Source organism: Mandrillus leucophaeus, unplaced genomic scaffold (genome assembly GCF_000951045.1).
Source record: "Mandrillus leucophaeus isolate KB7577 unplaced genomic scaffold, Mleu.le_1.0 Scaffold257, whole genome shotgun sequence".
NCBI lineage: Eukaryota > Metazoa > Chordata > Mammalia > Primates > Cercopithecidae > Mandrillus > Mandrillus leucophaeus.
Genome location: NW_012102665.1, coordinates 240804 through 262889, shown reverse-complemented (window position 1 = coordinate 262889; position 22086 = coordinate 240804). Strand labels below are relative to the sequence as shown.

Here is a 22086-nt window from a genome sequence, read left to right as displayed (position 1 = left end):
TGGACATTCAGGTGGAGCTATGCAGTTACAAAAAAGAAGTCAAGAAGAGAGATCTGGGCAGGATATTTAAATGTAGGAATCATTAACATAGATCACATATAGCAGAAAGGGAAAATCACCAAAGAGATACGGAGGTTTTCTGAGGAAGCTTTCCCTCTGCTGTTTTCCTCCTCTATCTTTTAAGTAAATCATGCTTGGAGATTTTGTCTTTCAATATCCAGGTCCCAGGAGTCTTGCCAATACTCCCTTGACAGCTTCTCATGGATTCACTTTCCTTTTATCATTCACTCTTGGAACCCCTTCAAGATTTCTGTAGTGTGTAATCAGTGGTCACAGCAGAGATTAGATTGTAACAAGTCTCGTCTGACTCCCTGTTGATTTGATTTTGGGGATTTGACCTGCAGTTTTACTTCCCTTGATTTCTTCTGGAAAAATGGCAGCATTTTGGTTAAATTATGATTAAAGTACTGGAAGGATAAACAAACTGACTCTGGGTATGTTTTACCATATTTGTTTCATTTTTCATTTTTAGTTTTGTAGACATATTGTTGGTCTTGAATTCCTGGCCTCAAGTGGTCTTTCCACCTTGGCCTCCTAACGTATTGGGATTACAGTTATTGTCATCAGGCCTGGCCTCCACTTTACAATTACTAATGGGTTCTATAATTGGAGTACATAAATGTGAGGAAAGATTACTTTCATAAAATGGCAATTAGTTGGCTGGGAGGAAACGAATGGATAAAGCCATATTGGAAAGTAAGAAAAAGAATGTAGTGCCCACAAGATTTTTGTTATTCTGGTCTTTATTATTTTTCAAACTAAATTTTAAGTAAACGAGTTTCAGTCCAGTAAACTCAAACTCACAGCATTTTATGTACAAGTCTGGAGTTCATATATTAGCTTGAATAAATACGACCCTTACAGGGATTTGCAGCTGTATAAAACAATGGTAACCACCTTAAATCTATAGAGTGTTTTAAAGTTTTAATGGGCTTTGGCATATACTATTTCAACCTGTTTTGAACTAGGGTAGACATTTATTCTTGTTTTACACATGTGAAAACTAAGGATCAGAGATGGGAAATGAATTATTTAAGATCACACAGTGGGTCTGTAGCAAAATCCAGACTGCAGTAATATATGCGAATTGGAAATCTACAGTGCTTTCTATTATATTGTGCTGTGTTTTGCTACTTTAGTAATTCTCATTAAAAAACAAAAATTAAAAAAACCTTCCCACTACATCCAGGAATATTTCTCACCTCTGCTTACAGTCCCTTTTAGAACAGTATTTGATACAGCTAAACTTCTAATATAACTAGACATATCCCAAGAATTGTTTCAAGGAAGTCAAACTTGAATTACATCACCTTTGCAAGAGTAAGAAAAGGTGACAGTACGAATATAACAAACACATTTAGGTGTTTACAATACATATGCAGATTCTATATAGTCTATGTGTATAAATCCCTGGATAAATTTATAAAATAAATGTATACATATATAAAGTCAACAGACTGATTTAAGGCAGAACCTAATATGGTTCATCTGAAATGATTTTTACTGAAATTGTACAAAGTTCTAATTTAAATTTGTTTTTTATAGTTGTACCTATATTTCAAAGCTATGTCACTACATATTATTTCGGCTAAAATTTCTTACTCTTTAAGAGAAAATAAAGTTGCGGAATGAAAGAAGAATGTTACTAGCTTTATATTTCTTGACTCATTAACAGACGGCTTTGCTGAAAGAATCTACCTACTAGAAAACTTCAAATTACCTATGTGGCTAGCGTTATACTTCTATTGGGCAGTGTTACAGGTGTACAGGAAGGGATGATGTTACTTACTGTGGGAATACAAATCTTGCTTAAGGGGTTTCCATCCAGGAGATATGATCCGTTAAATGTTACATATTCGTCATAATACTGAGGTGCTTGAGGAATCACACTACACAATAATTTGCGTTTTTCTTCTATTTTTTTCCTTATGTGCAAGTACTCAAAATATGGATTTGCTCTCTCTGAACTGTATGGCTGAATCTCATCTAGTTTCAGAGAATCTACAATGGCTGCCAGAGATTGCTGAGTTTTCTCTTTTGCTTGTAGTAAAGAGGGACTCACTTGCACAGGCTGAGGTACACGTGACACTTTCCTTTTCCGTGGATGGTGAATTTGTGGATCGTCATCTTCAGTTAATCTTATTCTTCCTCTAGGAGATGAGGATTCACTGTCTTTTTCTGATAATAGTGTACAGCTAGCAAGAATCTGTTTGCTTTGATTTGCCATTGTATTTGCTTTGTTTCTAGTCATTCTTTGAGGAATTTGGTTTTCAGTTTTATCATCTTCGGCATTTTCTTCTAATTCTACTTTAACTAACTGACCATATTTATGCATTTCTGGTTGAGCTGACTGTTGTGAATGGTTTTCCAGACTTGATAAAATGCTTTGTTGAGATTCTTCATCTTCTATGGACAGCAAACACTTTTCACTTTCAGGACAATGTTTTGGATCTTGTTCATTTAGGTTTCCTTTTGGCATCCCTGCGTTCATTTCACATAAATCAGAATCACACCTATTCAAATGAGTTAAAACCAAACTCTCCAGTTTATTTTCTTTTTCATGTGAAATGACCTGAATATCAGTTGTGCTATTCTCAACTTCATGGCCACTGGAAGACTTATAAGTTAGTTTGCTAAACGCGTAATGTGTATTTAGCTGGGTAGAGGCATCATTTCCATTAAAGTCCTTTTCTGATGGTAACACAGGTAAAGTATAAGCCTTCTCAAAGTTTGGTGATGCTTCTTGAATAGTGCTGTCAGAGTACACTGGGACAAAGGCATCTGTTTTTTGAACATCTCCTAGGACAAAAGTATTTTCTGTATCTTTTGTAGATTCATTATCAGTATCTAAAACAGAACTACTAATCTGAACTGCATTTTTTTGCTGCAAAATACCTGGCTCTTGATTGGCAACATATGACAAAGACATGTGTTTAGAAATCGATTCAGCATCTGAAAGTGATTGGCTGGGGAAAGAGCAAGGCTGCTGTGAAGGCATAAATGATGCTGGATCCTGAGCGCAAGAGTTTCCTGGCAGTTCAGTCTGGGGCAGGGATAAAAAATCAGCATTTTCTTTCAATATTTTATTTTCAGAATTACAAAAACTCTGAAGAGAGGATTCTTGATCGGGTATGTTAGAATTTGGGCAGATAAAGTCTCTAGTGCTTAATGTCTCTAGTCTATCAACAGGCATCTCCCATGACTTATTCTGGATCACACCAACCTGACTAGATGGCTCTAAATGCACTGGACTGTCCATTACAGTGCCCACTGGGGCAGTATTTTTGATGACATTTCTATCAGCTGAAACATATTTGCTGTTTGAAGCTCCAGTTGGAGAAATTGCAAAACCGGAATGTATGTTAGACACATTTGAAAGGTCTCTTTCAGGCACATTTGAGAATACCTCAGGTTTGGGAGAAGGACTAGTATCTCTTGGCACAGTTAATAAGCTACCTTGATTGCTCTCTTCTGATATTGTATGGAATTGTTTTGTATGTTCACAAATGACAGAAGGCATGCTACATCTTCGAACTTCTACAGTAGGTCTCCCCTCGCTTATAATTAGTTTAACATCTTCTACAGAAGATGACCTAAGATGGGATGTTGAAAGTCTGTTTGCATACGGTGGTTTAATCCGCTCTGGCAAGTCAGCCAGGCTGTCCAATTCCCTTTCATGCAGGGCAGGAGATTTGGCAATTGACAAAAAAGGTGACTGGGAAAAGGACATCTGGGATTCTGAACTCTCTAACATAAAGTCAGAGTCATACTCAACTGGAGGCCTTGGGGTTGTCACTGTAGTATGGCAGGAATCTTCTGAACTAGCAACAGAAATCAAGGATACAGATCTGGAGCTGAGACCCGGCTTTTCATTTTCTGATCTAGGAGACCTGTTTAAGCTATTATCCGAAACAAAAGATGACTTCCCTAAAGTCATTACATTTTTGGTGTCAACAGATTGTGATCTGTTACTCACAGCATCTTTAGGTTGTTTCTCCTTGGTATATGCATCAGTCAATTCTGAACTCTTTGACCTAGTAAGTTCTTTATTTTTGGATTCAGTTGGTGTATGCTTTGTTTTTTCTTTATCTTTTATTTTAAGTTCTAAACAGTTACGGTTTCTCAACCGTTCCTTTTCTTTTTGTTTAATTTTTTCCTTATGTTTTTTGTGCCACTGCTCTATTTCTAGGTCTTTAAGGCTTAGCATCCGTTCAAAACTTGTCTGCATTAAATCATCATTCACTAACCTCTTTTCTTTAGGCCGGGTATCTTTTGACGCTGGTGATGACTTAGGTTTAGGCTTATCTGCTTCAGATTTTAGTTTGAGTAAGCTATTTAGTTGAATTTTATCTTTATGTTTGTCTCGTTCTTTATATCTATCTATATCTTTCTTATCTTTTTCTTTTCCATCTGGAGTTTTCAAAGGTTCATCTTTTGTTTTTTCTTTAAGGGATAAGGGTTTTTCATGTTGTGCTTTATTACCGTCTACTATACTTGATTTTTTTTCTTCCTGTATGTGTTTGGAGTTAGTTATATTTATACTTTCTTTATCTCTAGATTTTTCCTTTTTATCTAGCTCCCTGTCTTTTTCTTTGTTTTTGCCTTTTTCTGATTTAGTATACTCACTATTATCTGATTGTTTATTTTTTTTCTCCATCAAGTGCTTTTCTTTGCTTTCTGTTAGATGCCTCTCTTTTTCAGGCTTTTCTTTGTCATGTTTCCTATCCATCTTTTCTCTACTTTTCTCTCTGTCATCAGTTTTTTTAATAGCAGCAGTATTTTTGCTCTTCTCACTTTCTTTATGGCATTTTTCTGTGTGATGTGAATATAGCTTGTCCTTTTCTTTTATTTTATCAACACATTCACTAAGATCTAATTTGTCTTTTTCTGACTTATGCTCATGTTTTATCTTCTTTTCTTTTTCAAAGTTTTTTCTTTCCATCTTCTCAATGTCCTTTTCTTTAGTTTGAGATCGCTTCTCAGGTTTTTCTTTACTTTCCTTTATATGCTTTTCTTGTTTTTCAATGTCTATTTCCTTTTCCACTAAATGAAGCCCCATGGATTCCTCAATGGCACTCATACCCAAAGTAAATTCTGAGTCTTTATCTGTGGGTATGTTTTCTCTCTCTTCTTTTAGATCTTTTATTTTTTCTTCCCTAAAAGATTTCTCGCTTTCCTTTTTAATCTTGTCTCGTTCCTCTTTAAAGTTCCTCTCTTTTGAGACATGCTTTTCCTTGGTTGATTTATCTTCTTTGATGTTTTTTTCCAATTTTGATTTTTTTTCTAATGTTAAGGATTCATGTTCCATATTTAAAAAGAGATCTTCAGTTTCATCACTTTTAAAAAAATTCTCTTTCCAAAATTCTCTATCAAATTCCACACTCCTCTGCAGTTCTTTGGCACTATCCTTATTTTTGTATTTTTCCTTTTCACCTTCGATTTCTTTTTTATGCTTTTCTTTTTCCCTCTCTTTATGCTTCAATTTATGTTTTTTTAATGTTTTACCTTCTTTATCCATTTTTTTCAGAGTGCAATCTGAATTTTCAAATGTTGGACTATGATCTTCATCCTTTATTTTGGCATTTGATTTTTCACCAAATTCTAAGTGGAAATCTTTCTGATGTTTGCTTTTTTCTTTATGCTTACAGGATTTTACACTTGAACTTTCTGGCAAGAATTCAGATTCTGTATTATCATACCGAACAAGATCAGGTTGTAATGACATTTCGGAACTTCCTGGTGATAAACATGTTTTACTATGTTCTTGTTTTAGTGGTGTTGACTGTTTTTCACTTAATCCACAAGAATGTTTGGGAGATTTACCAGTCGAAATATGAAATAAATGTAATGAAGTATCATCTTTTGGGCTAAAAGATTTCCTAAAGTTCCCCTCCTCTCTGGTCTTTTCTGAACAATCTAGTCCAGTATTTACTGTCAAGTTTGTTATTCTTGTATTTTCTTTTCCTTCCTTTTCTTGCTTTAGCTCTTGGTTCTCTTTATTTTTATTCTGATTTTTCAATTTTCTTTTAACTTTGCCTTTCTGTTTGTGTTCACCTGAAACTACATATTCCTTTTTGGTCTGTATATCAGAATTTGATGTTTCAGGGATGACAGAACATGAAGTAGAAATCTTTTTATTCTGAAGAGCTTCTTCATCAGAACTTTCAGTACTTGAATATAAGACCCTAGATGGCTTTTGTTTTTTACTTTTAAATGATTTAGGATAGAAAGCTTTCTCCTGTTTTGCAAATAAATGAGTTTTTTCTGCTTCAGGTTCATTTTCTTTTCGTTGTTCTTTCCTAAGAATATGCCTATCATCAATCATCTTATTAATTTCTTCATCATCATCATCTTTGAACTCATACTCATCAAGGGCAGATGGAAGAGGTGCTTTACTGGGAAGTATTTGTTTACTTTCACAGATGAGAGAGTCTTTCTCTGTTTCAGAGTCAATATTTTCATCAACACTAGAAGGATTTACAGATTGAGCCTCTTCGGAATCTAGAATAAAAAAAGAAAATGTGGTGTTGGTCAACACACAACTGTCAGAAAAAAATTTTTTTTTTCTTCTGAGAAAAAGATATAGCTTATACAATAAACACTTCAAATTCATAATCACTTCAGATTTATATGGAAATAATGTAATAGCAATATGTAAGAACTCTGATAGCGTTGTAGAACAGCTTTTCTAGAGAATATGCTTTATGGTGAGGCTCCTTTTGACACTTCTAAAAGCACAGTGTATGTTAAAATCACAATATATAGTATAAAAATATAGTCCTGCAGTCAACATAGAAGTGCGTATCTCTTGTATATACTGATTTCCTTTCTTTTGGGTGTATACTCAGCAGTGGGATTGCTGAATCATATGGTAGCTCTATTTGTAGCTTTTTGAGGAACTTCCAAACTGTTCTCCAAAGCGGCTGCTTCCCACCAACAGCGTACAAGGGTTCCCCTTTTTCCACATTTATGCCAGCATTCATTACTGACTACCTTTTGGATAAAAGCCATTTCAAATGGGGTGAGAGGAAATTAGTATATAGAAGAGATAACTGCACTCCCATGTTTACTGCAACACTATTCACAATAGCCAAGATATGGAATCAATCTAAGTGTCCATCAACAGATGAATGGATAAGGAAAATGTGGTTCATATACACAGTGGAATATTACTCAGTCATAGAAAAGAATGAAATTCTATCATTTGCCACAACATGGATGGAACTGGAGGACAGTACTTTAAGCGAAATAAGTCATGCACACTAAGACAAATATAGCATGTTCTCACTCGTATGTGGGAGTGAAAAATTAAACTCATAGAAATAGAATGACAGCTGTCAAAGACTGGGAAGGGTTGTGGAAAGGGGGAGATGAGAGTTAATGGGTACAAAAATATAGTTAGATAGAATAAATTAGATCTAGTGTTCAGTAGCACAATAGGGCAACTATAGTTAATTATTTATTCCCTATTTCACCATAACTAAGAGAGGAATTAGAATGCCCCTATCACAAATAAATGATAAATGCTTGACGTAAACCAATTACCTTGGTTTGATTTTTGCACATTGTATACTTGTAGCAAAACATCACATGTACCCCACAAATTACATAAAACTATTATGTATCCATAATTAAAAATTAAAAAAATAACCAAAAACATACATATTTATATATACATTTATATACATATGCATTTATATATATAACCCAGGGGTCTTAAGGGGACACATTAGCTAGTAAAATGTGTACATTCTGCACATATGCACTTTTTTAGGAGAGAGAATATTTAACTCGAATAAGATCCTTTAATCCAAAACTGACTAAAAAACACTAACTTAAAGGGTTTAATTATATAAACATCACAAATTGTTTTATGTGTTTCAGAATATTTTTTGTATTTTTGGTAGAAATGGAGTTTCACAAATTGCTCAGGCTGGTCTTGAACTCCTGAGCTCAAGTGATCCACTCGCCCTGGCCTCCTAAAGTGCTGGGAATACAGGCATGAGCCACTGCACCCATCACCCAGCCCTGTAAATTCTCTTAAGGGAGTTAAACATAAACTGAGAGATCCATGGTTTGTCATTTGTGTTCCTGATTCATCAACTTGAAGCAATGCATTTCAATTCAGATATGTCTTTTTCTAAAGGTTTTTTTAAAAGATGCCTACTTTTTTTTAAAACGAAAGAACGTAAATTCTAACATACATAAGTTATCCTGACACTAATGTCCATGATGAAAGCTGAGACACTTCTACAGCTGAATGACCCTCACATGGCTCTGGATCCTGGGACACACATGCCCATCAGACTCATCCCTCTGAACACTGGTTTCTCAGTGCCATCTGCAATGACCCTGTGTTGCTCAACCAGAGGCTGGCCAGCCTGTGGGCCTCAGCAAAGACCACTACACCTCCATGATGCCATTTCACTTGCAGACCACTTCCCTTTCTTTGCCTGAGCAGTCCCCAATTTTTAAATTTACTCTAATCACTCAAGAACATAGCTCAACCTGGTCCTGGACTCTAGTGGGGCAGTTACTCTTCAAAAAAAAGTTTGTTCTGCCTTTCTTAGTAGATGACTGCTATGGTGAGAAACTCACCTAAAATCTCCAAATCCTCAAGTTCCCTTAAGTAAAAAATGGCTATGTTTATCATTACACTAGTTATTTTCCATTTTTCCAATTTTTAAAGTCTCTGCTATCTATAAATTTAAACCTGTATTTAATAAAACATTTTATACCATTATTTTTAACAAAACGCTCTTTAAAAATTTTTAATGTTGATCATCTCAATTTATTCTCAACAATTTTATTTGGCAAACTAGGAAAGAAAGTGAGAAATAGGTTAAGCAACTGTTAAAACATTTTATTAAAATTTTTATTAAGACATTTTTCTTTTTTCTTTTGAGATGCAGTCTCACTCAGCCGCCCAGGTGGAGTGCAGTGGCACGATCCTGGCTCACTGCAACCTCTGCCTCCTGGGTTCAAGCAATTCTCCTGTTTCAGCCTCCTGAGTAGCTGGGATTACAGGCACCTGACACCACGTCTGGCTAATTTTTGTATTTTCAGTAGAGACAAGGTTTCACCATGTCGGTAAGACTGGTCTCAAACTCCTGATCTCAGGTGATCCGCCCGCCTTGGCCTCCCAAAGTGCTGGAATTACAGGAGTGAGCCACCGCGCCCAGCCAGCATTTTTCTTCTCCGTGAAAAAAAATTAAGTTCTTATTATTTAAATGCATTTAAATACATTCAAAAGTTCTTGTACATCTCAAGGCAGCTTCAGATATTTGCAACTAAAAGTGTAACATTTAAAGAATGGTGAAAATGTTATTTGAATTCTCTATTATCCTTAGGCTTAACTGTCCTCCTGAACCATCAATTTCCATCTTTTCTTGTATGGTATGCAAATGGCACTGCAACCAAACGAAGCAGATGTGGCTGATGTGGGGAGATAATAACATATAGTGTAAATCCCTCCCTCAAAATCTCTCAAAAAAATAATAGGCAGAGAGGTGTTGACACATGACATCTATTCTCATGTTGACATCTGACGAAGTAACTACATTTCACATGCCTAATAAGAAATGATTTAAAAACATTTGAATTGTACTAATTACATGTTTTTAGAAAATATAATTATGACTGTCACATATATTTCAGGGGTAGGTGATAATGATACAAAACTAAATATACCATAACTAAAACAACAACAACAAACAAAAAAAAAACTTATAGTCATAAGTTCCAGTCTTTACTTCCAATCTTTCCTCTAATATTCAACCTGGATATTCCTGGACTCCTTACAACTACCTCAAAAACAAGACTGAAAACATTCAACTCATTACTTTTCCTTCCACAACTGCTTTCTCTTACTGCTTAAAGTCAGTATTCCTCACCTCCGTGGCACACCAACCAATCCGGCTATTCAAATTTAAAAATTTCAGAGTCATTTCAAACTCTCTCAATTCCTCAATTTCCAAATTCAACTGCTCAGAGTTTTCATTTCTGGACTCTCTCGTTTTTTTGAGAGACAGGGTCTTGTTCTATTGCCCAGGCTGGAATGCAGTGGTACAATCATAGCTCACTGCAGCCTCCTACCTGGGCTCAAATGATCTTCCTGCCTCAGCCTCCTCAGTAGCTAGAACTATGGGTGTGCGCCACCACACCCGACTAGCTTCTTTTTTGTGTGGAGATGGGGACTCACTATGTTGCCCAGGGTGGTCTTGAATTCCTGGCCTCAAGCAATCCTCTCACCTTAGCCTCCCGAAGTGCTGGGATTACAGGTATGAGCTACTGTGCCCAGCCTGGACTCTCTCTTAAATCCATTTTCTCTCTATTCCCACTACTATTATCACAGCTCAGGGTCTCATCATTCCTTGGCTAGATCAGTAATCACCTTAAACAACAATGTGAACAACACTATCTATCATCTCTCTTCTCACCTGAGGACTCCCCACTGTAGGATAACGTAAAAACTCTGACAAGGATAAAGAACTCTCAAAATCTGGACCACCATCTCCACTATTACCACCATTTTCTTTTAAGGCTAGTCAAGTGAAGTAGTGGGAGTGGAGCAGCAACAAAGATATCTGTAACTAGTTGTAATCAATTAGCTGTAAATACCAGTGCACTCAGAATGGCCTCTACCACTATTTATTAAGCCCTATCATTAGCCGAGCAGATAATATATGGTCTTTACAACAGCTGTTATTATCCCCATTTAAGAGACGAACCGAGCTACTAAGTAGTTTTTCCAAGGTCACCTACAAAGCGATGCAGCCCAGAGTATTTCTGTCTGATTTCACAATGTGTTATACCATGACTCCCCTCTTTCACTGCTTCTTGCTAAACACATTAGCCATAATAGTGGAGTACACTTCCTCTTCCCCAAAATTCCATGCATATTTATGTGGGTTCTAATCAGTTTCTCTATTATTTTCCAACTTTTTAGGAGATATTTCAGATTAATGGGTCAGGGAGAGGAGCAGTTCAGGAATTTATACCTATGTTAGTCCAAGTGCAATGGTGTTTAGAACTAATTGATCACAACCAGTTACAGATTTATTCTTTTTCCACTCCCACTGCTTCATCTGACTAGCCTTTTAAAAAAACGTATAGATAGGAAGGGATTAGGGTAGCAATCTGTTGAGGGAAGGAAGATGGGAAGTAGACTTGTCTTGAGAGTGTATTTGCATTGGAATTTACTTAGATTATGTTTATTTGAAGTGGTTTGGAAGGAGGTAAAGTTAACCTCCCAATCACTCCTTGGGAACATCACTGGTTTAGAATCATTTCAAAGGTATGCATTTCTACCACAATATCCCCAATGCATTCTATGTGTTCTAGATGAGTAAGTGCTCAAACACACACATTATTTAGCTTTCTGTAAACTTATCAAAGCATCACTTTATTAAGAGCACCATTTATAGCACCCAGGGAATGAAACTTTCATATGTCATATATGTTCAGTGAAGGATGAGAGGGGTGAAAGTGTGGTTACTGAGAGAAAAAAGGCCAATTTATGGAATTTGGAAGTCTTCTGTAGAGAAGGTAACATCATCATGGTGGCTGTAAATTTCTCCTTTTGTTTTCCACATTATTCAAAAGTTACTTCCAATATAAGCCTGTGATCTACACAGAGAGACTTTCGTAATGTCTAGCACATAGTAGGTGCTTAATGTTAAATGTCCAATGAGTTTTAGAACTGTATTAAGACATCAAGAAATTAAGTGGGGGTGCTTATGGTGGGATAAGAGTGAAGTGTAGAAAGAGATACAAGCATCAAATACAAATTTATTCACCATATAATTTTGTGTAGTATCCAGGTGGCAACTACTGTCTGGATAATTCACTGCTGATGTTTCCTCTAAACTCAGCAATTTGAAGAGGTGCCAAGTGTTTCATCCATATGCCATGATTTCCCGTACTGCCATGTGGAGCACAGACATGCTATTTGATTTGCTTCCCATGCCATCCACAGCTATCATATAGCATGCGCTTTCACACATGCACTGACTTGCCTGTCTTCCTACTTTTCTCAGTTGTTGAACATTTTTGCCAAACAAAATTTCTTATTTTATACAATGGAGCCACGTTTATATAGTGGTGTTCGTATAATTACTTGTATATGTACTTTATGAATATAAAAAAACTGCAGACACAGTAATACAATTAAGATAAAGGAGGAAATGATTAGGTAAAATGAATCTTTAGCCTCCTTCAGAAGCTCACTGGAAGACTGTTCAATTGTGAAGCAAAGGAAGATTAAAGAACGTATATGAAATACTTATTTCACTCAGAGAGACTGAGATACAGAGAGTCATTAAGTCTGTCAACATTTTGAGAAACAGCAATGAAAAATAAGGTTTTAAAATTATGGGCAAGTCATTATGTAAATGACTTTAATAATTGTACAGCAAGTTTATGTCAATACTGAGTGCCAGAAATATTTCAAAAGAAGTCCGATGTTCATTTCAGTCTTGACAAAAATTAAGAAAATCGATCAGAACCATTAAAATTACGATCTCATGTTAAACCCCTGCAAAATCCCCACATGCAAGCTGTTCTTCCCAACGTTGAAATCACTACAGGTTAACTGTAAAAACTTGAAATAAGATAATAAAACACTTGAATAAATGTGCTTTAAAGGAAACTATGGGTTGGGCGCGGTGGCTCATGCCTGTAATCCCAGCACTTTGGGAGGCTGACATGGGCAGATCACTTGAGGTCAGAAGTTCGAGACCAGGCTGGCCAATATGGTGAAACGCTCTCTCTACTAAAAATACAAAAATTAGGTGGGCGAGGTGGTGGGCGCCTGTAATCCCTGCTACTTGGGTGGCTAAGGCAGGAGAATCACTTGAATCCGGGAGGTGGAGGTTGTACCATTGCACTCCAGCCTGGGCAACAAGAGTGAAACTCCATCTCAAGAAACAAAAACAAAAACAAAAACAACGATGGAGATGCAATACTCAAAATCCTGACTCTGGGAAAACTTATCAGGGAGATTTATCACATTATTTCAACAGAAAATTGCAAGAACATAAGAAAAAAAGGAGGGGGAGTATCTATAGATTAAGAGATACTCAGATATATCAACCAATTGCAATATACGAACTTCGCTATTATTTCAAAAAAGCTTTTAAAAACACATGTTTTTATGAGGCAATTAGAACAGTAACTGGATATTTTAAGATAAAAATTAATTAGCCTAGATATAATATTGTAGTACACTTAATCACAATAACAAGCAGCCCTATAATTAAAAAAAAATTTTTTTTTAGATAGGGTCTCTGTCCATTGCCCAGACTGCAGTGCAGTGGCACGATCACAGCTCACTGTAACCTTGAGATCCTGGGCTCATGCGATCCTCCTGCCTCAGCCTCTCAAGTAGCTAGGAGTACAGGTACACATCACCACACCAAGGCCATTTTTTTTTTTTTGGTAGAGACGGGGTTGGCTGTTGCCCAGGTTAGTCTCGAACTTGTGGCCCCAAGCGATCCTCCTGCCTCTGCCTACTAAAGTGTTGGGATTACAGGCACGAGCCCAAGGATTTTAAATTAGTTAATAGTAGATTCTATGGCAAAACAAACAAACAAAATCATTAATTTATTTCATTTTCAGCATCCTTTTTGCCCAACAGAAGGTGTAACAGTCAAACATAATGCAGAAATTGTCTTGGCACACTTCAAAATAGGTGTAATTAAATCAAATAAATGTACACAAAATTCATATTCCAGTTACATGCTAACAGCAGGATCATCTGACTCTGAACTTCCTATACTCAGTAACAATCAGCCTCGTGTAATGCAAAGTCACATTGGTTCTGGCATTAGCCCTAGGTTCGAATCTTTGTTCTTCCATGCAGAAGGTCAGTAATCTAGTATGAGGAATTAATACTCACAGGACTGTTGTAAGGATTAACTAATTTATGTAAAGTGCCCGACATACACCTGGCACATATACCATGCATGTGATAAGTAGTAACTCACTGCCTACAAAAAAGAGAAGAATGTATCATGTAAATTCAAAACTTTTAGGCCAGGCGCGGTGGCTCATGTGGTCAGGAGATTGAGACTCGAGACCATCCTGGCTAATACGGTGAAACCCCGTCTCTACTAAAAATACAAAAAAAATAGCCGGGCATGGTGGCTTGAACCTGTAGCCCCAGCTACTTGGGAGGCTGAGGCAGAAGGATGGTGTGAACTCAGGAGGTGGAGCTTGCAGTGAGCCGGGATCACGCCACTGCACTCTACCCTGGGTGACAAAGCGAGACTCCATTTCAAAAAAAAAAATTTTAAATAACATACTTTTGACATCAAATACTACCAAATTCAATAAAGCACATATGTCAATGTTAAAAGGCCAAAGTCTAATCCCTTATTTGTTTAACACTGTACTATAAGATTGAAGACAGAAAGATTCAAGCTTGCTCTGGGCACTTACTTCACTTATTACAGGGCTACAATGGAAGTATGTGGTCCTTTAGAATAAGGGCAATGGAAACCATCAGTCTTTCAAATAAACAATGGAAATATGTAGATAGTAATTTTTCATGGGCAGGGAAGGAGAGGTACAGGGAGGCGTAAGGGGAAAGAAGAAGTAGAGTGAACCAAGAAACTTATTTTCTTATATCTAATATTTCATGTATTAGTGTTTGGTGGAATTTATACTATTATTATAAAAGTACTAGTCATAATTGACAGTTATTTGTGTAACATATTTTCCAGTACTCCTTAAAAGGGAAAGGAAATGGAATGGAGACAGTAAACAGGGGAGGGACACAATAATATCAACTTTGTTGCATTTGCTAACTACAATTTAATGCCAGTATATAATGTTTAAAAGTTTCTACAGCTAAGCAGAGAACTTTTCACTGAAAATAGGCCTTAGTAAAAGGTTAAAATGAATACTGTATTTATGCAAATCTATAAATTGTCTCATTCATCTAAGTCTATCTTACATGTCTAGAATACCACTATGCAATGTTAATAATACATCTGTCATGACCATACAGCTAGTAAGTGGCAGAGCTATGTCTTCAAATCCAAGTTTCTCTGACTCCAAAACTGGTACAACCATTGTGCTATGTTACCTCCTAATATAGGTAAGACAAAAACCAAATATAGGTAAGACAACTGTATAAACATCCAAAAAAATGATGCCATACTTTGTAACCTTTCCATAAGTATTTGAATATTTTCTACTTCTATCTTGATGTCATGATTGAGTATACTGACAAAACAACCCTGCCACAAAAATCTAGGTTCTAGAACAAAGTATTATTTTAAAGGAGATTTACTATTATTGATTTACGTAAGAGTTCAATTTATGAGTTTTAAATTAAGAAAACAAAATGCTATGAAACATACTCACCTGAGATTAAAATTGAATTTCAAATATGAATTTTGTGTTTGTCTATTCTTCACCTGATTCTGAGATATTCACAACTCAGACATAAATATCTTGATTTACATATAAACTATTAATATAGTTTATAAAGAAAATAGTGATGCCTTGACCTTAAACAATTACAAACTAGTGATTATAAACTGGTCTTTTTATTTTTTTGAGACAGGGTCCAGCTCTGTTGCCCCAGCTGGAGCATGGTGGTGTGATCACAGTGTCCACAGCTCACTGCAGCCTCTACCTCCTGGGCTCTCCCACCTCAGTTCCCTAAGTAGCTGGGACTACATGTGTGCCCCACCACACTCACCTAATTTTTTTCTTTCTTTTTTTTCTAGAAATGGGGTTTTGCCATGTTTCCCAGGCTGGTCTCGAACTCCTGGGCTCAAGTAATCTGCCTGCTTTGTCCTCCCAAAGTGCTGGGATCCCAGGTGTGAGCCACCACATCCGGCCAGGTATTCTTTTAACAGTAGAATTACTACTAAGAAAAACTACCTTTACATTGGGAATGGTATTTGTTTATATGGCCTTTTTTATTCAGATGGGCTAAGCGCATAAAAAAGTCCTAAACTATATTTTAGTGATTATTTTATTTTAAAATAACATTTATTGTGCTTCTGTTATAAAACTTCATGTCAGAAAGTCACAAAAACAGAGAGATGGGTAAAAGAAAAGAATAAACGCTACCTATAAAATAATCCCACCACCCAGGAGAAACATTTTTAAGCTTATTTTAAAGTATTATGCTTGATTTTATCTGAATTTAATTAACTTGGGAATAATAAAGAGAACTTTTAAACCTTAGGCTTGTCCTCTTGGCCCTTTTAAATTACCTGATCTACTACTGTCATTTCAGAAAGCATGCTTATACTCCATGAGAAGTCCAAAATCATGCTATTATTTTAGCCTGTGTCATACTTACTGAAATTTTTGTCTCTTTTCTTGTTCATCAGCACAAAATGCCATCATATCATCAACAGCATGACACAATGAACTCTCAGAATCAAAATCACACAATACAAGTACTAGGAACTACTCTTTTCTTGATAACATTCTTCACAAAGTTCTCTGAAATTTTGTTATAAAATACGTCAATTGCTTGTTGCTGTCATTCTGGAATTTTTTATCAAAATCTTGAGTTAGAGCTTGGCATGGTAGCACACATCTATAGTACTAGCTACTCAGGAGGCTTCAACAGGAGGATCTCTTGAGCCCATCAGTTCAAGACCAGCCTGAGCAATACAGCAAGACGTCATCTCAAAAACAAACAAACAAACAAACAACAAACGGAGTTAAGCCTCCATGTCGTTTAGTTTTATATTTGGGGTCACTAACACGCAGTATTTTTGAATAATTTTCCAGAAAAGGAATAGAAAGTATATCCAAGGATGTTTTTAGCCTTTTTACCTGATTGATGGTTGGCTGATGACAGCATTCTAGGTTTAAAATAACTCCCTTTGATCTAAAAGTCTGTCTGTCTTCAGTTAAGAGATACTTTCATTCATTCATTTTTTGAGACGGAATTTCACTCTTGTTGTCCAGGCTGGAGTGCAGTGGTGCGATCTCGCCTCACTGTAACCTCCACCTCCTGGGTTCAAATGATTCTCCTGCCTCAGCCTCCCAAGTAGCTGAGATTACATGAGCCTGGCTAATTTTTCTTTGTATTTTTAGTAGAGACGGAAACCGGTTTCACCATGTTTGTCAGGCTGGTCTTGAACTCCTGATCTCAGGTGATCCACCCTCCTCAGCCTCCCCAAAGTGCTGGGATTATAGGCGTGAGCCACCGCACCTGCCTCAGGACACTTTCTTCAATTTAAAAAACTATCTTCTTTCTAATATTTGCATTTTGTAAGATAAATAATGTATGTTTTGTCCATTTTCTTAAAAAACCATTTTCCTCATATTTCCAACATCTTTGTTTTTCTACATGCTTCATATGTTATCAAATTAGATCTTCAGCAATGTCTAGTCTATTACTTAGTCCTCGATAGAATGTTTACTTTAGTACCCATGTATTATCTTGAATTCCAAGGACTTTCTTGGTCTCTGATTACCCTTTTTCACTGCAGCTTTTTGTTATGGTTGGTGGATCCACTGCCCTCCGTAACCTCCAAGGATACTAGCAACTTACCCTTCTGCTTCCTACATTATTTGTTTGAGGATCAACTGTTTTGTTTGTTCATGCTGTCCCTTCTTATCTGTAATCCACTTGATTTTCCTCAAATCTCTGGATTTCTTTTCATATTGATACAGGGAAAAATTCATTTTTCAGCGGTTTTGTGGAGAGTCTCCTCTGAGTGAGAGGCCTGTCAGTAGTGATCTCAGCTGAATCTGGTTCCCTGAACCAGATGACTCTGAATTTCAGAGATTCTCTGGGGCATCACTGGGAGGAACATTTCACATCTGCAGCAGGACTCTGCCTCCTACTGAGTGGTTCCTTTGTTACACAAACAGCTCACTAAAACTAATGTATTCAAGAATTATGTACATGTAACTGTTATTTATGTTGCCTAAACAAGTAACAGAAAAACGCACCTGCACTTTGGGAAACAAGTCTTTACAGCTTTCACATCCCCAAACTGATGGAGCCAGGTAGCTTCGAGACAGGAAAATCAAGTACGAGGTAATTTTACATAGTCTCTTCTAAATTTCCATTTCTAAATCTCAATTTTCTAAAGGAAAGGTTATGAATTTTAATTCTACTTTACAAAAGAAGTCACAAACATCTGTTCAGAGATAAGCATGCCAGAAAGGAACTTATTTTCATTGTATTACTATAGTATTACATACTGGTAAGAGAATTACAGTTAGGACTTTAAGTGTGAGATGGGGAAGGAAGAGAATATAATCAATAGCTGAAAATACCTAACTCTAAAAGCAAAATCTACATACAAAATAAAATCAAGTACCACAGCACTCTATGTACTCCCCTCAATCATACAATGCCTTTCTACTAAATTGTAACACAGAATCTGATTCTATAATCAATCAAGAATTTTTCCTCTGAAAATAAGACTTGTATCACTACAAAAATTTTGATGTCGCTAAAGGAAACTGACAAAATTACCCAGTCTCAGCTCTTCCATCATAAATATATACATTACATGAAGGTCCTTTTAACCCATGGCTAGACAAAACATTTTTCTGCAGACAGGATGAGATCACTAAAGCTGAACTCATTTTTTTTTTGTATGCATATATGATATTTTTAAGCCAAAGGTATTTTTTAGTGTTCTGCCCAAGTGTACCCTTTATGCAGAGTTTTAGTCTTAAATATTCAGCAATATCTCACTACTATAATTATGTGACAGACTCACTTTAAGTTGATAGGCACTGATAGAAATTCAGTTTCTAAGGAAAACACATCACTAATATTTTAAACAAAAAAATTATTAGCTTTGGTATCTGCAATAAATAACTACATTTTTTGGGCAAATACATTTGAAATTTGTCTACTATATTTACATGAACTTCAAAGAAAGATATTTAATAGTCTTATGCACCATAAAGTTTAAAGACTTACATTAATTTGCAGCCATCCAGAAAACACTGCAGCTGCAAGCACAATTTGCCATTTATTTTTCTGGTATGTCTCTGTGTGTGTGTGCGCGTGTGTATGTATACATATATATATGTGCAAGTCAAAGATGTTTCGATTTATAGACACTGCTAAAAGTGATTTCTTACAGTGTATGTTAATTTACGTATTCGCAATTTCTTTCCTTTTTTCCTCTGCGTAACACTGACATATATTTTTCTTTTGGAAAAAAAAAAAAAATCTACCTGGAATTTAAAACTCTTAGGCTTTGGAGCTAGCCTGATATAATTCATTTACATTTGTATGTGTTCTGTTCGCTTAAGACAGAGGCAGAAGTTGGTGATATATACATTTAAAAAGTTTAAAAAACTAAGATTCAGAAATTTGTGTGTAAAGCACACCACATACGTTACAAAGCAGAGCAGGAAAAATAAAGCATGCAAAACACTTTAAGTGTTCATTAAAGAATACCTCATTGCCTATCATGCTCTATGCTAAGCCCTCTGCACATAATAGATACCTAAGTGCCTAATTTTTCTAAGCACTCATATCACAGGGATACGTGACAAAGGTGCTGAACACCAAACACGATGCCTGCTGCTATTCAACAGCCTCAGAAATAGGCTTAATCAGGGAGGTAGCTAATAGTCCTGGTTAAATAAAACAAGGTTCTTGGTTTACAAATGGATTGCAATTTTTTGTATGAAGCCTGAATTATTACCTAATACATACACTGGAAGCTACTAAGACGTCATTTAGAAAGGACAAAAATAAAATACTATTTACATTTTAACTACATGTTAAATGAAAAATCTTGTATTCTAGGTATACTAATATATAAACTACTCTATAAAATGCTCTATCAAGTCTAGATTCCCAATGATCAAATTTGTTGATATATGTATTTGGACATACTAAAAACATCTAATGTATCCTCTTCTTGTAGTCTTTATGCTTCTAGGTTAAAAAAATTTACTTTAAAACTTCCTAAGCTGACGCTTCTCCTGATTTATGGTTAACTGTTAACACCATGTAATCCATTTGATAAAAAATTCTGGTATATTTTGACTTAAATAATTGGGTTTTTTTTTTATCTCGATTTATTAACTATTAAAACTCCATGTAAGTATGTACCAATAGTTGTATTTTCATAGTTCCTGAAATATAAAACTGACGAAACAAGTTGTACAAATTACAACAATATATTTATAATAGTACAATTTACAGTTATAACACTGAGAAAAGTAGGCTTCAAAGGCCTGGTCATTTTTTTTTTTTATTTTATGACACAGAAATGCACTCAGTAAACCAGTGGGTAACAACATATTACTGTAATTTCCAATCTCCTAATCTGTCTTCAGTAAGCTCGAAAAGTAGCTTGTCTATTTATTAATGAAGCATTTTCTTGATTAAGTTGAAGTATGCAAGTGAGGAACATTTATAGGAGCCGCTTAATAAACAAAACCGGTTTAGACAAAGTAAGGTAGAAAATGGTGACTAGCTCTTTTGAAAGTGACTGGCATTTTAAACTTTGTTCATTAGACACTCTAAGTAATAAAACCAGTGTCTGGCAAAGTTGTTAACAAAATCTCTACTGGCAATTAATGAGTGTCAGAAAGTATGCGGGAGGGGTGTTATGTGACACAAGTTACCCACTTCTCCATTTCCACGATTATGGTTTATGAGCAAGATCTTGTTCTCTGAATATGACTGAGTTCTCGCACAGTAGCAAGAAGCAATCATTTGTAGCAAACACTATTGCTGGACAGAATTTCTATACAGGAAGGTAACATGTACTTAGACTAAGGGAAAACGGCAGAAGTTAGGGTAAAAAAAGACTAAATAATTGGCCGGGCATGGTGGCTGATGCCTGTAATCCCAGCACTGTGGGAGGCCGAGATGGGCGGATCACGAGGTCAGGAGATCGAGACCATCCTGGCTAACACGGTGAAACTCCGTCTCTACTAAAAAATACAAAAAACTAGCTGGGCGAGGTGGCGGGCGCCTGTAGTCCCAGCTACTTGGGAGGCTGAGGCAGGAGAATGGCATAAACCCGGGAGGTGGAGCTTGCAGTGAGCTGAGATCCGGCCACTGCACTCCAGCCTGGGCGACAGAGCGAGACTCCGTCTTAAAAAAAAAAGACTAAATAATTATGTACATCTAAAAGTGCCAAACATTTATACACAAATAAGCTGTATTAACCAGGACATGTATTCCTGCAACAATATCATAAATGTCTGATATACATGATATAAAACTGCTACTCAAAGTGTGGTTCATAAAGATAGGCCAATCTGCAAATTATTACTGACCCATCATAAAATAAGGAGCTGGTACCAAACATGGAAATCAATTATGTCACTAAGCACACTGCTTATTTTAGTGGACATTTTTTCCATAGTATTTTTTCCTTTCTGATGAAGGAGGCAATGCACTGACTGACATTCTGGCACAGGCTCCTTATCTTGAGGGCTGGTAACAAACAGTTAATGGAAAGGCTACTCTGAGTAGCACTGGCATAAAGCGCAATGACTAATGGAATAAACCGCATTTAGAATGCTACATACATGACACCCTCTTAGTTACTCCAAATTTATTAAGTTCTGAAATTCATAATTTTGGTTATTCTTTAACTTTCAACACTTAAAGTGTATCTGTCACACAGATGATGTGCTGTATTAGATTATGCTACTCGACTTCATATATACAAACATCTATGGGCACTTATATGATTATACCCTCGTATGTTCTGAATTTAGATTGGATGAAGTTTGGTACAGTTAAATCTAATAAGGACCTCATGTAAATTAAGTAATACATTTTGGGTATTTTCATCAGTCTTTTTCAGCAACTCCAAAATCTTTATATGATACTTACTGATGATTTTTGTATCATTCCTTGAGGGACTTTGACCAAGCAATAATTCAGGCACATTCACCATGTGGAAAATAAATATTCTGAAAAATCAATATATAGCTGATGAACACATGAAACAATCAAGATCAGTGAAAATCAAAAAGGTTCTAGAAGGTGTGTTCTGCACTAATTAAACATGTAAGTTCAAATAAAATACCTCCCTTCTTCCGTGG

The 22086-nt window shown here is 36.1% G+C and overlaps 1 protein-coding gene across 2 annotated transcripts in view; it reads right to left on the bottom strand.

Annotated features, from left to right (window-relative positions):
- Positions 1 to 22086, bottom strand: part of ANKRD12 (ankyrin repeat domain 12) — a 133829-nt gene that overhangs the window by 15475 nt on the left and 96268 nt on the right. For both annotated transcript variants that reach the window (XM_011983912.1, XM_011983910.1), the window contains exon 8: positions 1850 to 6561. In XM_011983912.1, coding sequence (XP_011839302.1) covers positions 1850 to 6561 — 4712 coding nt within the window. The remainder of the gene's footprint in view (positions 1 to 1849; positions 6562 to 22086) is intronic.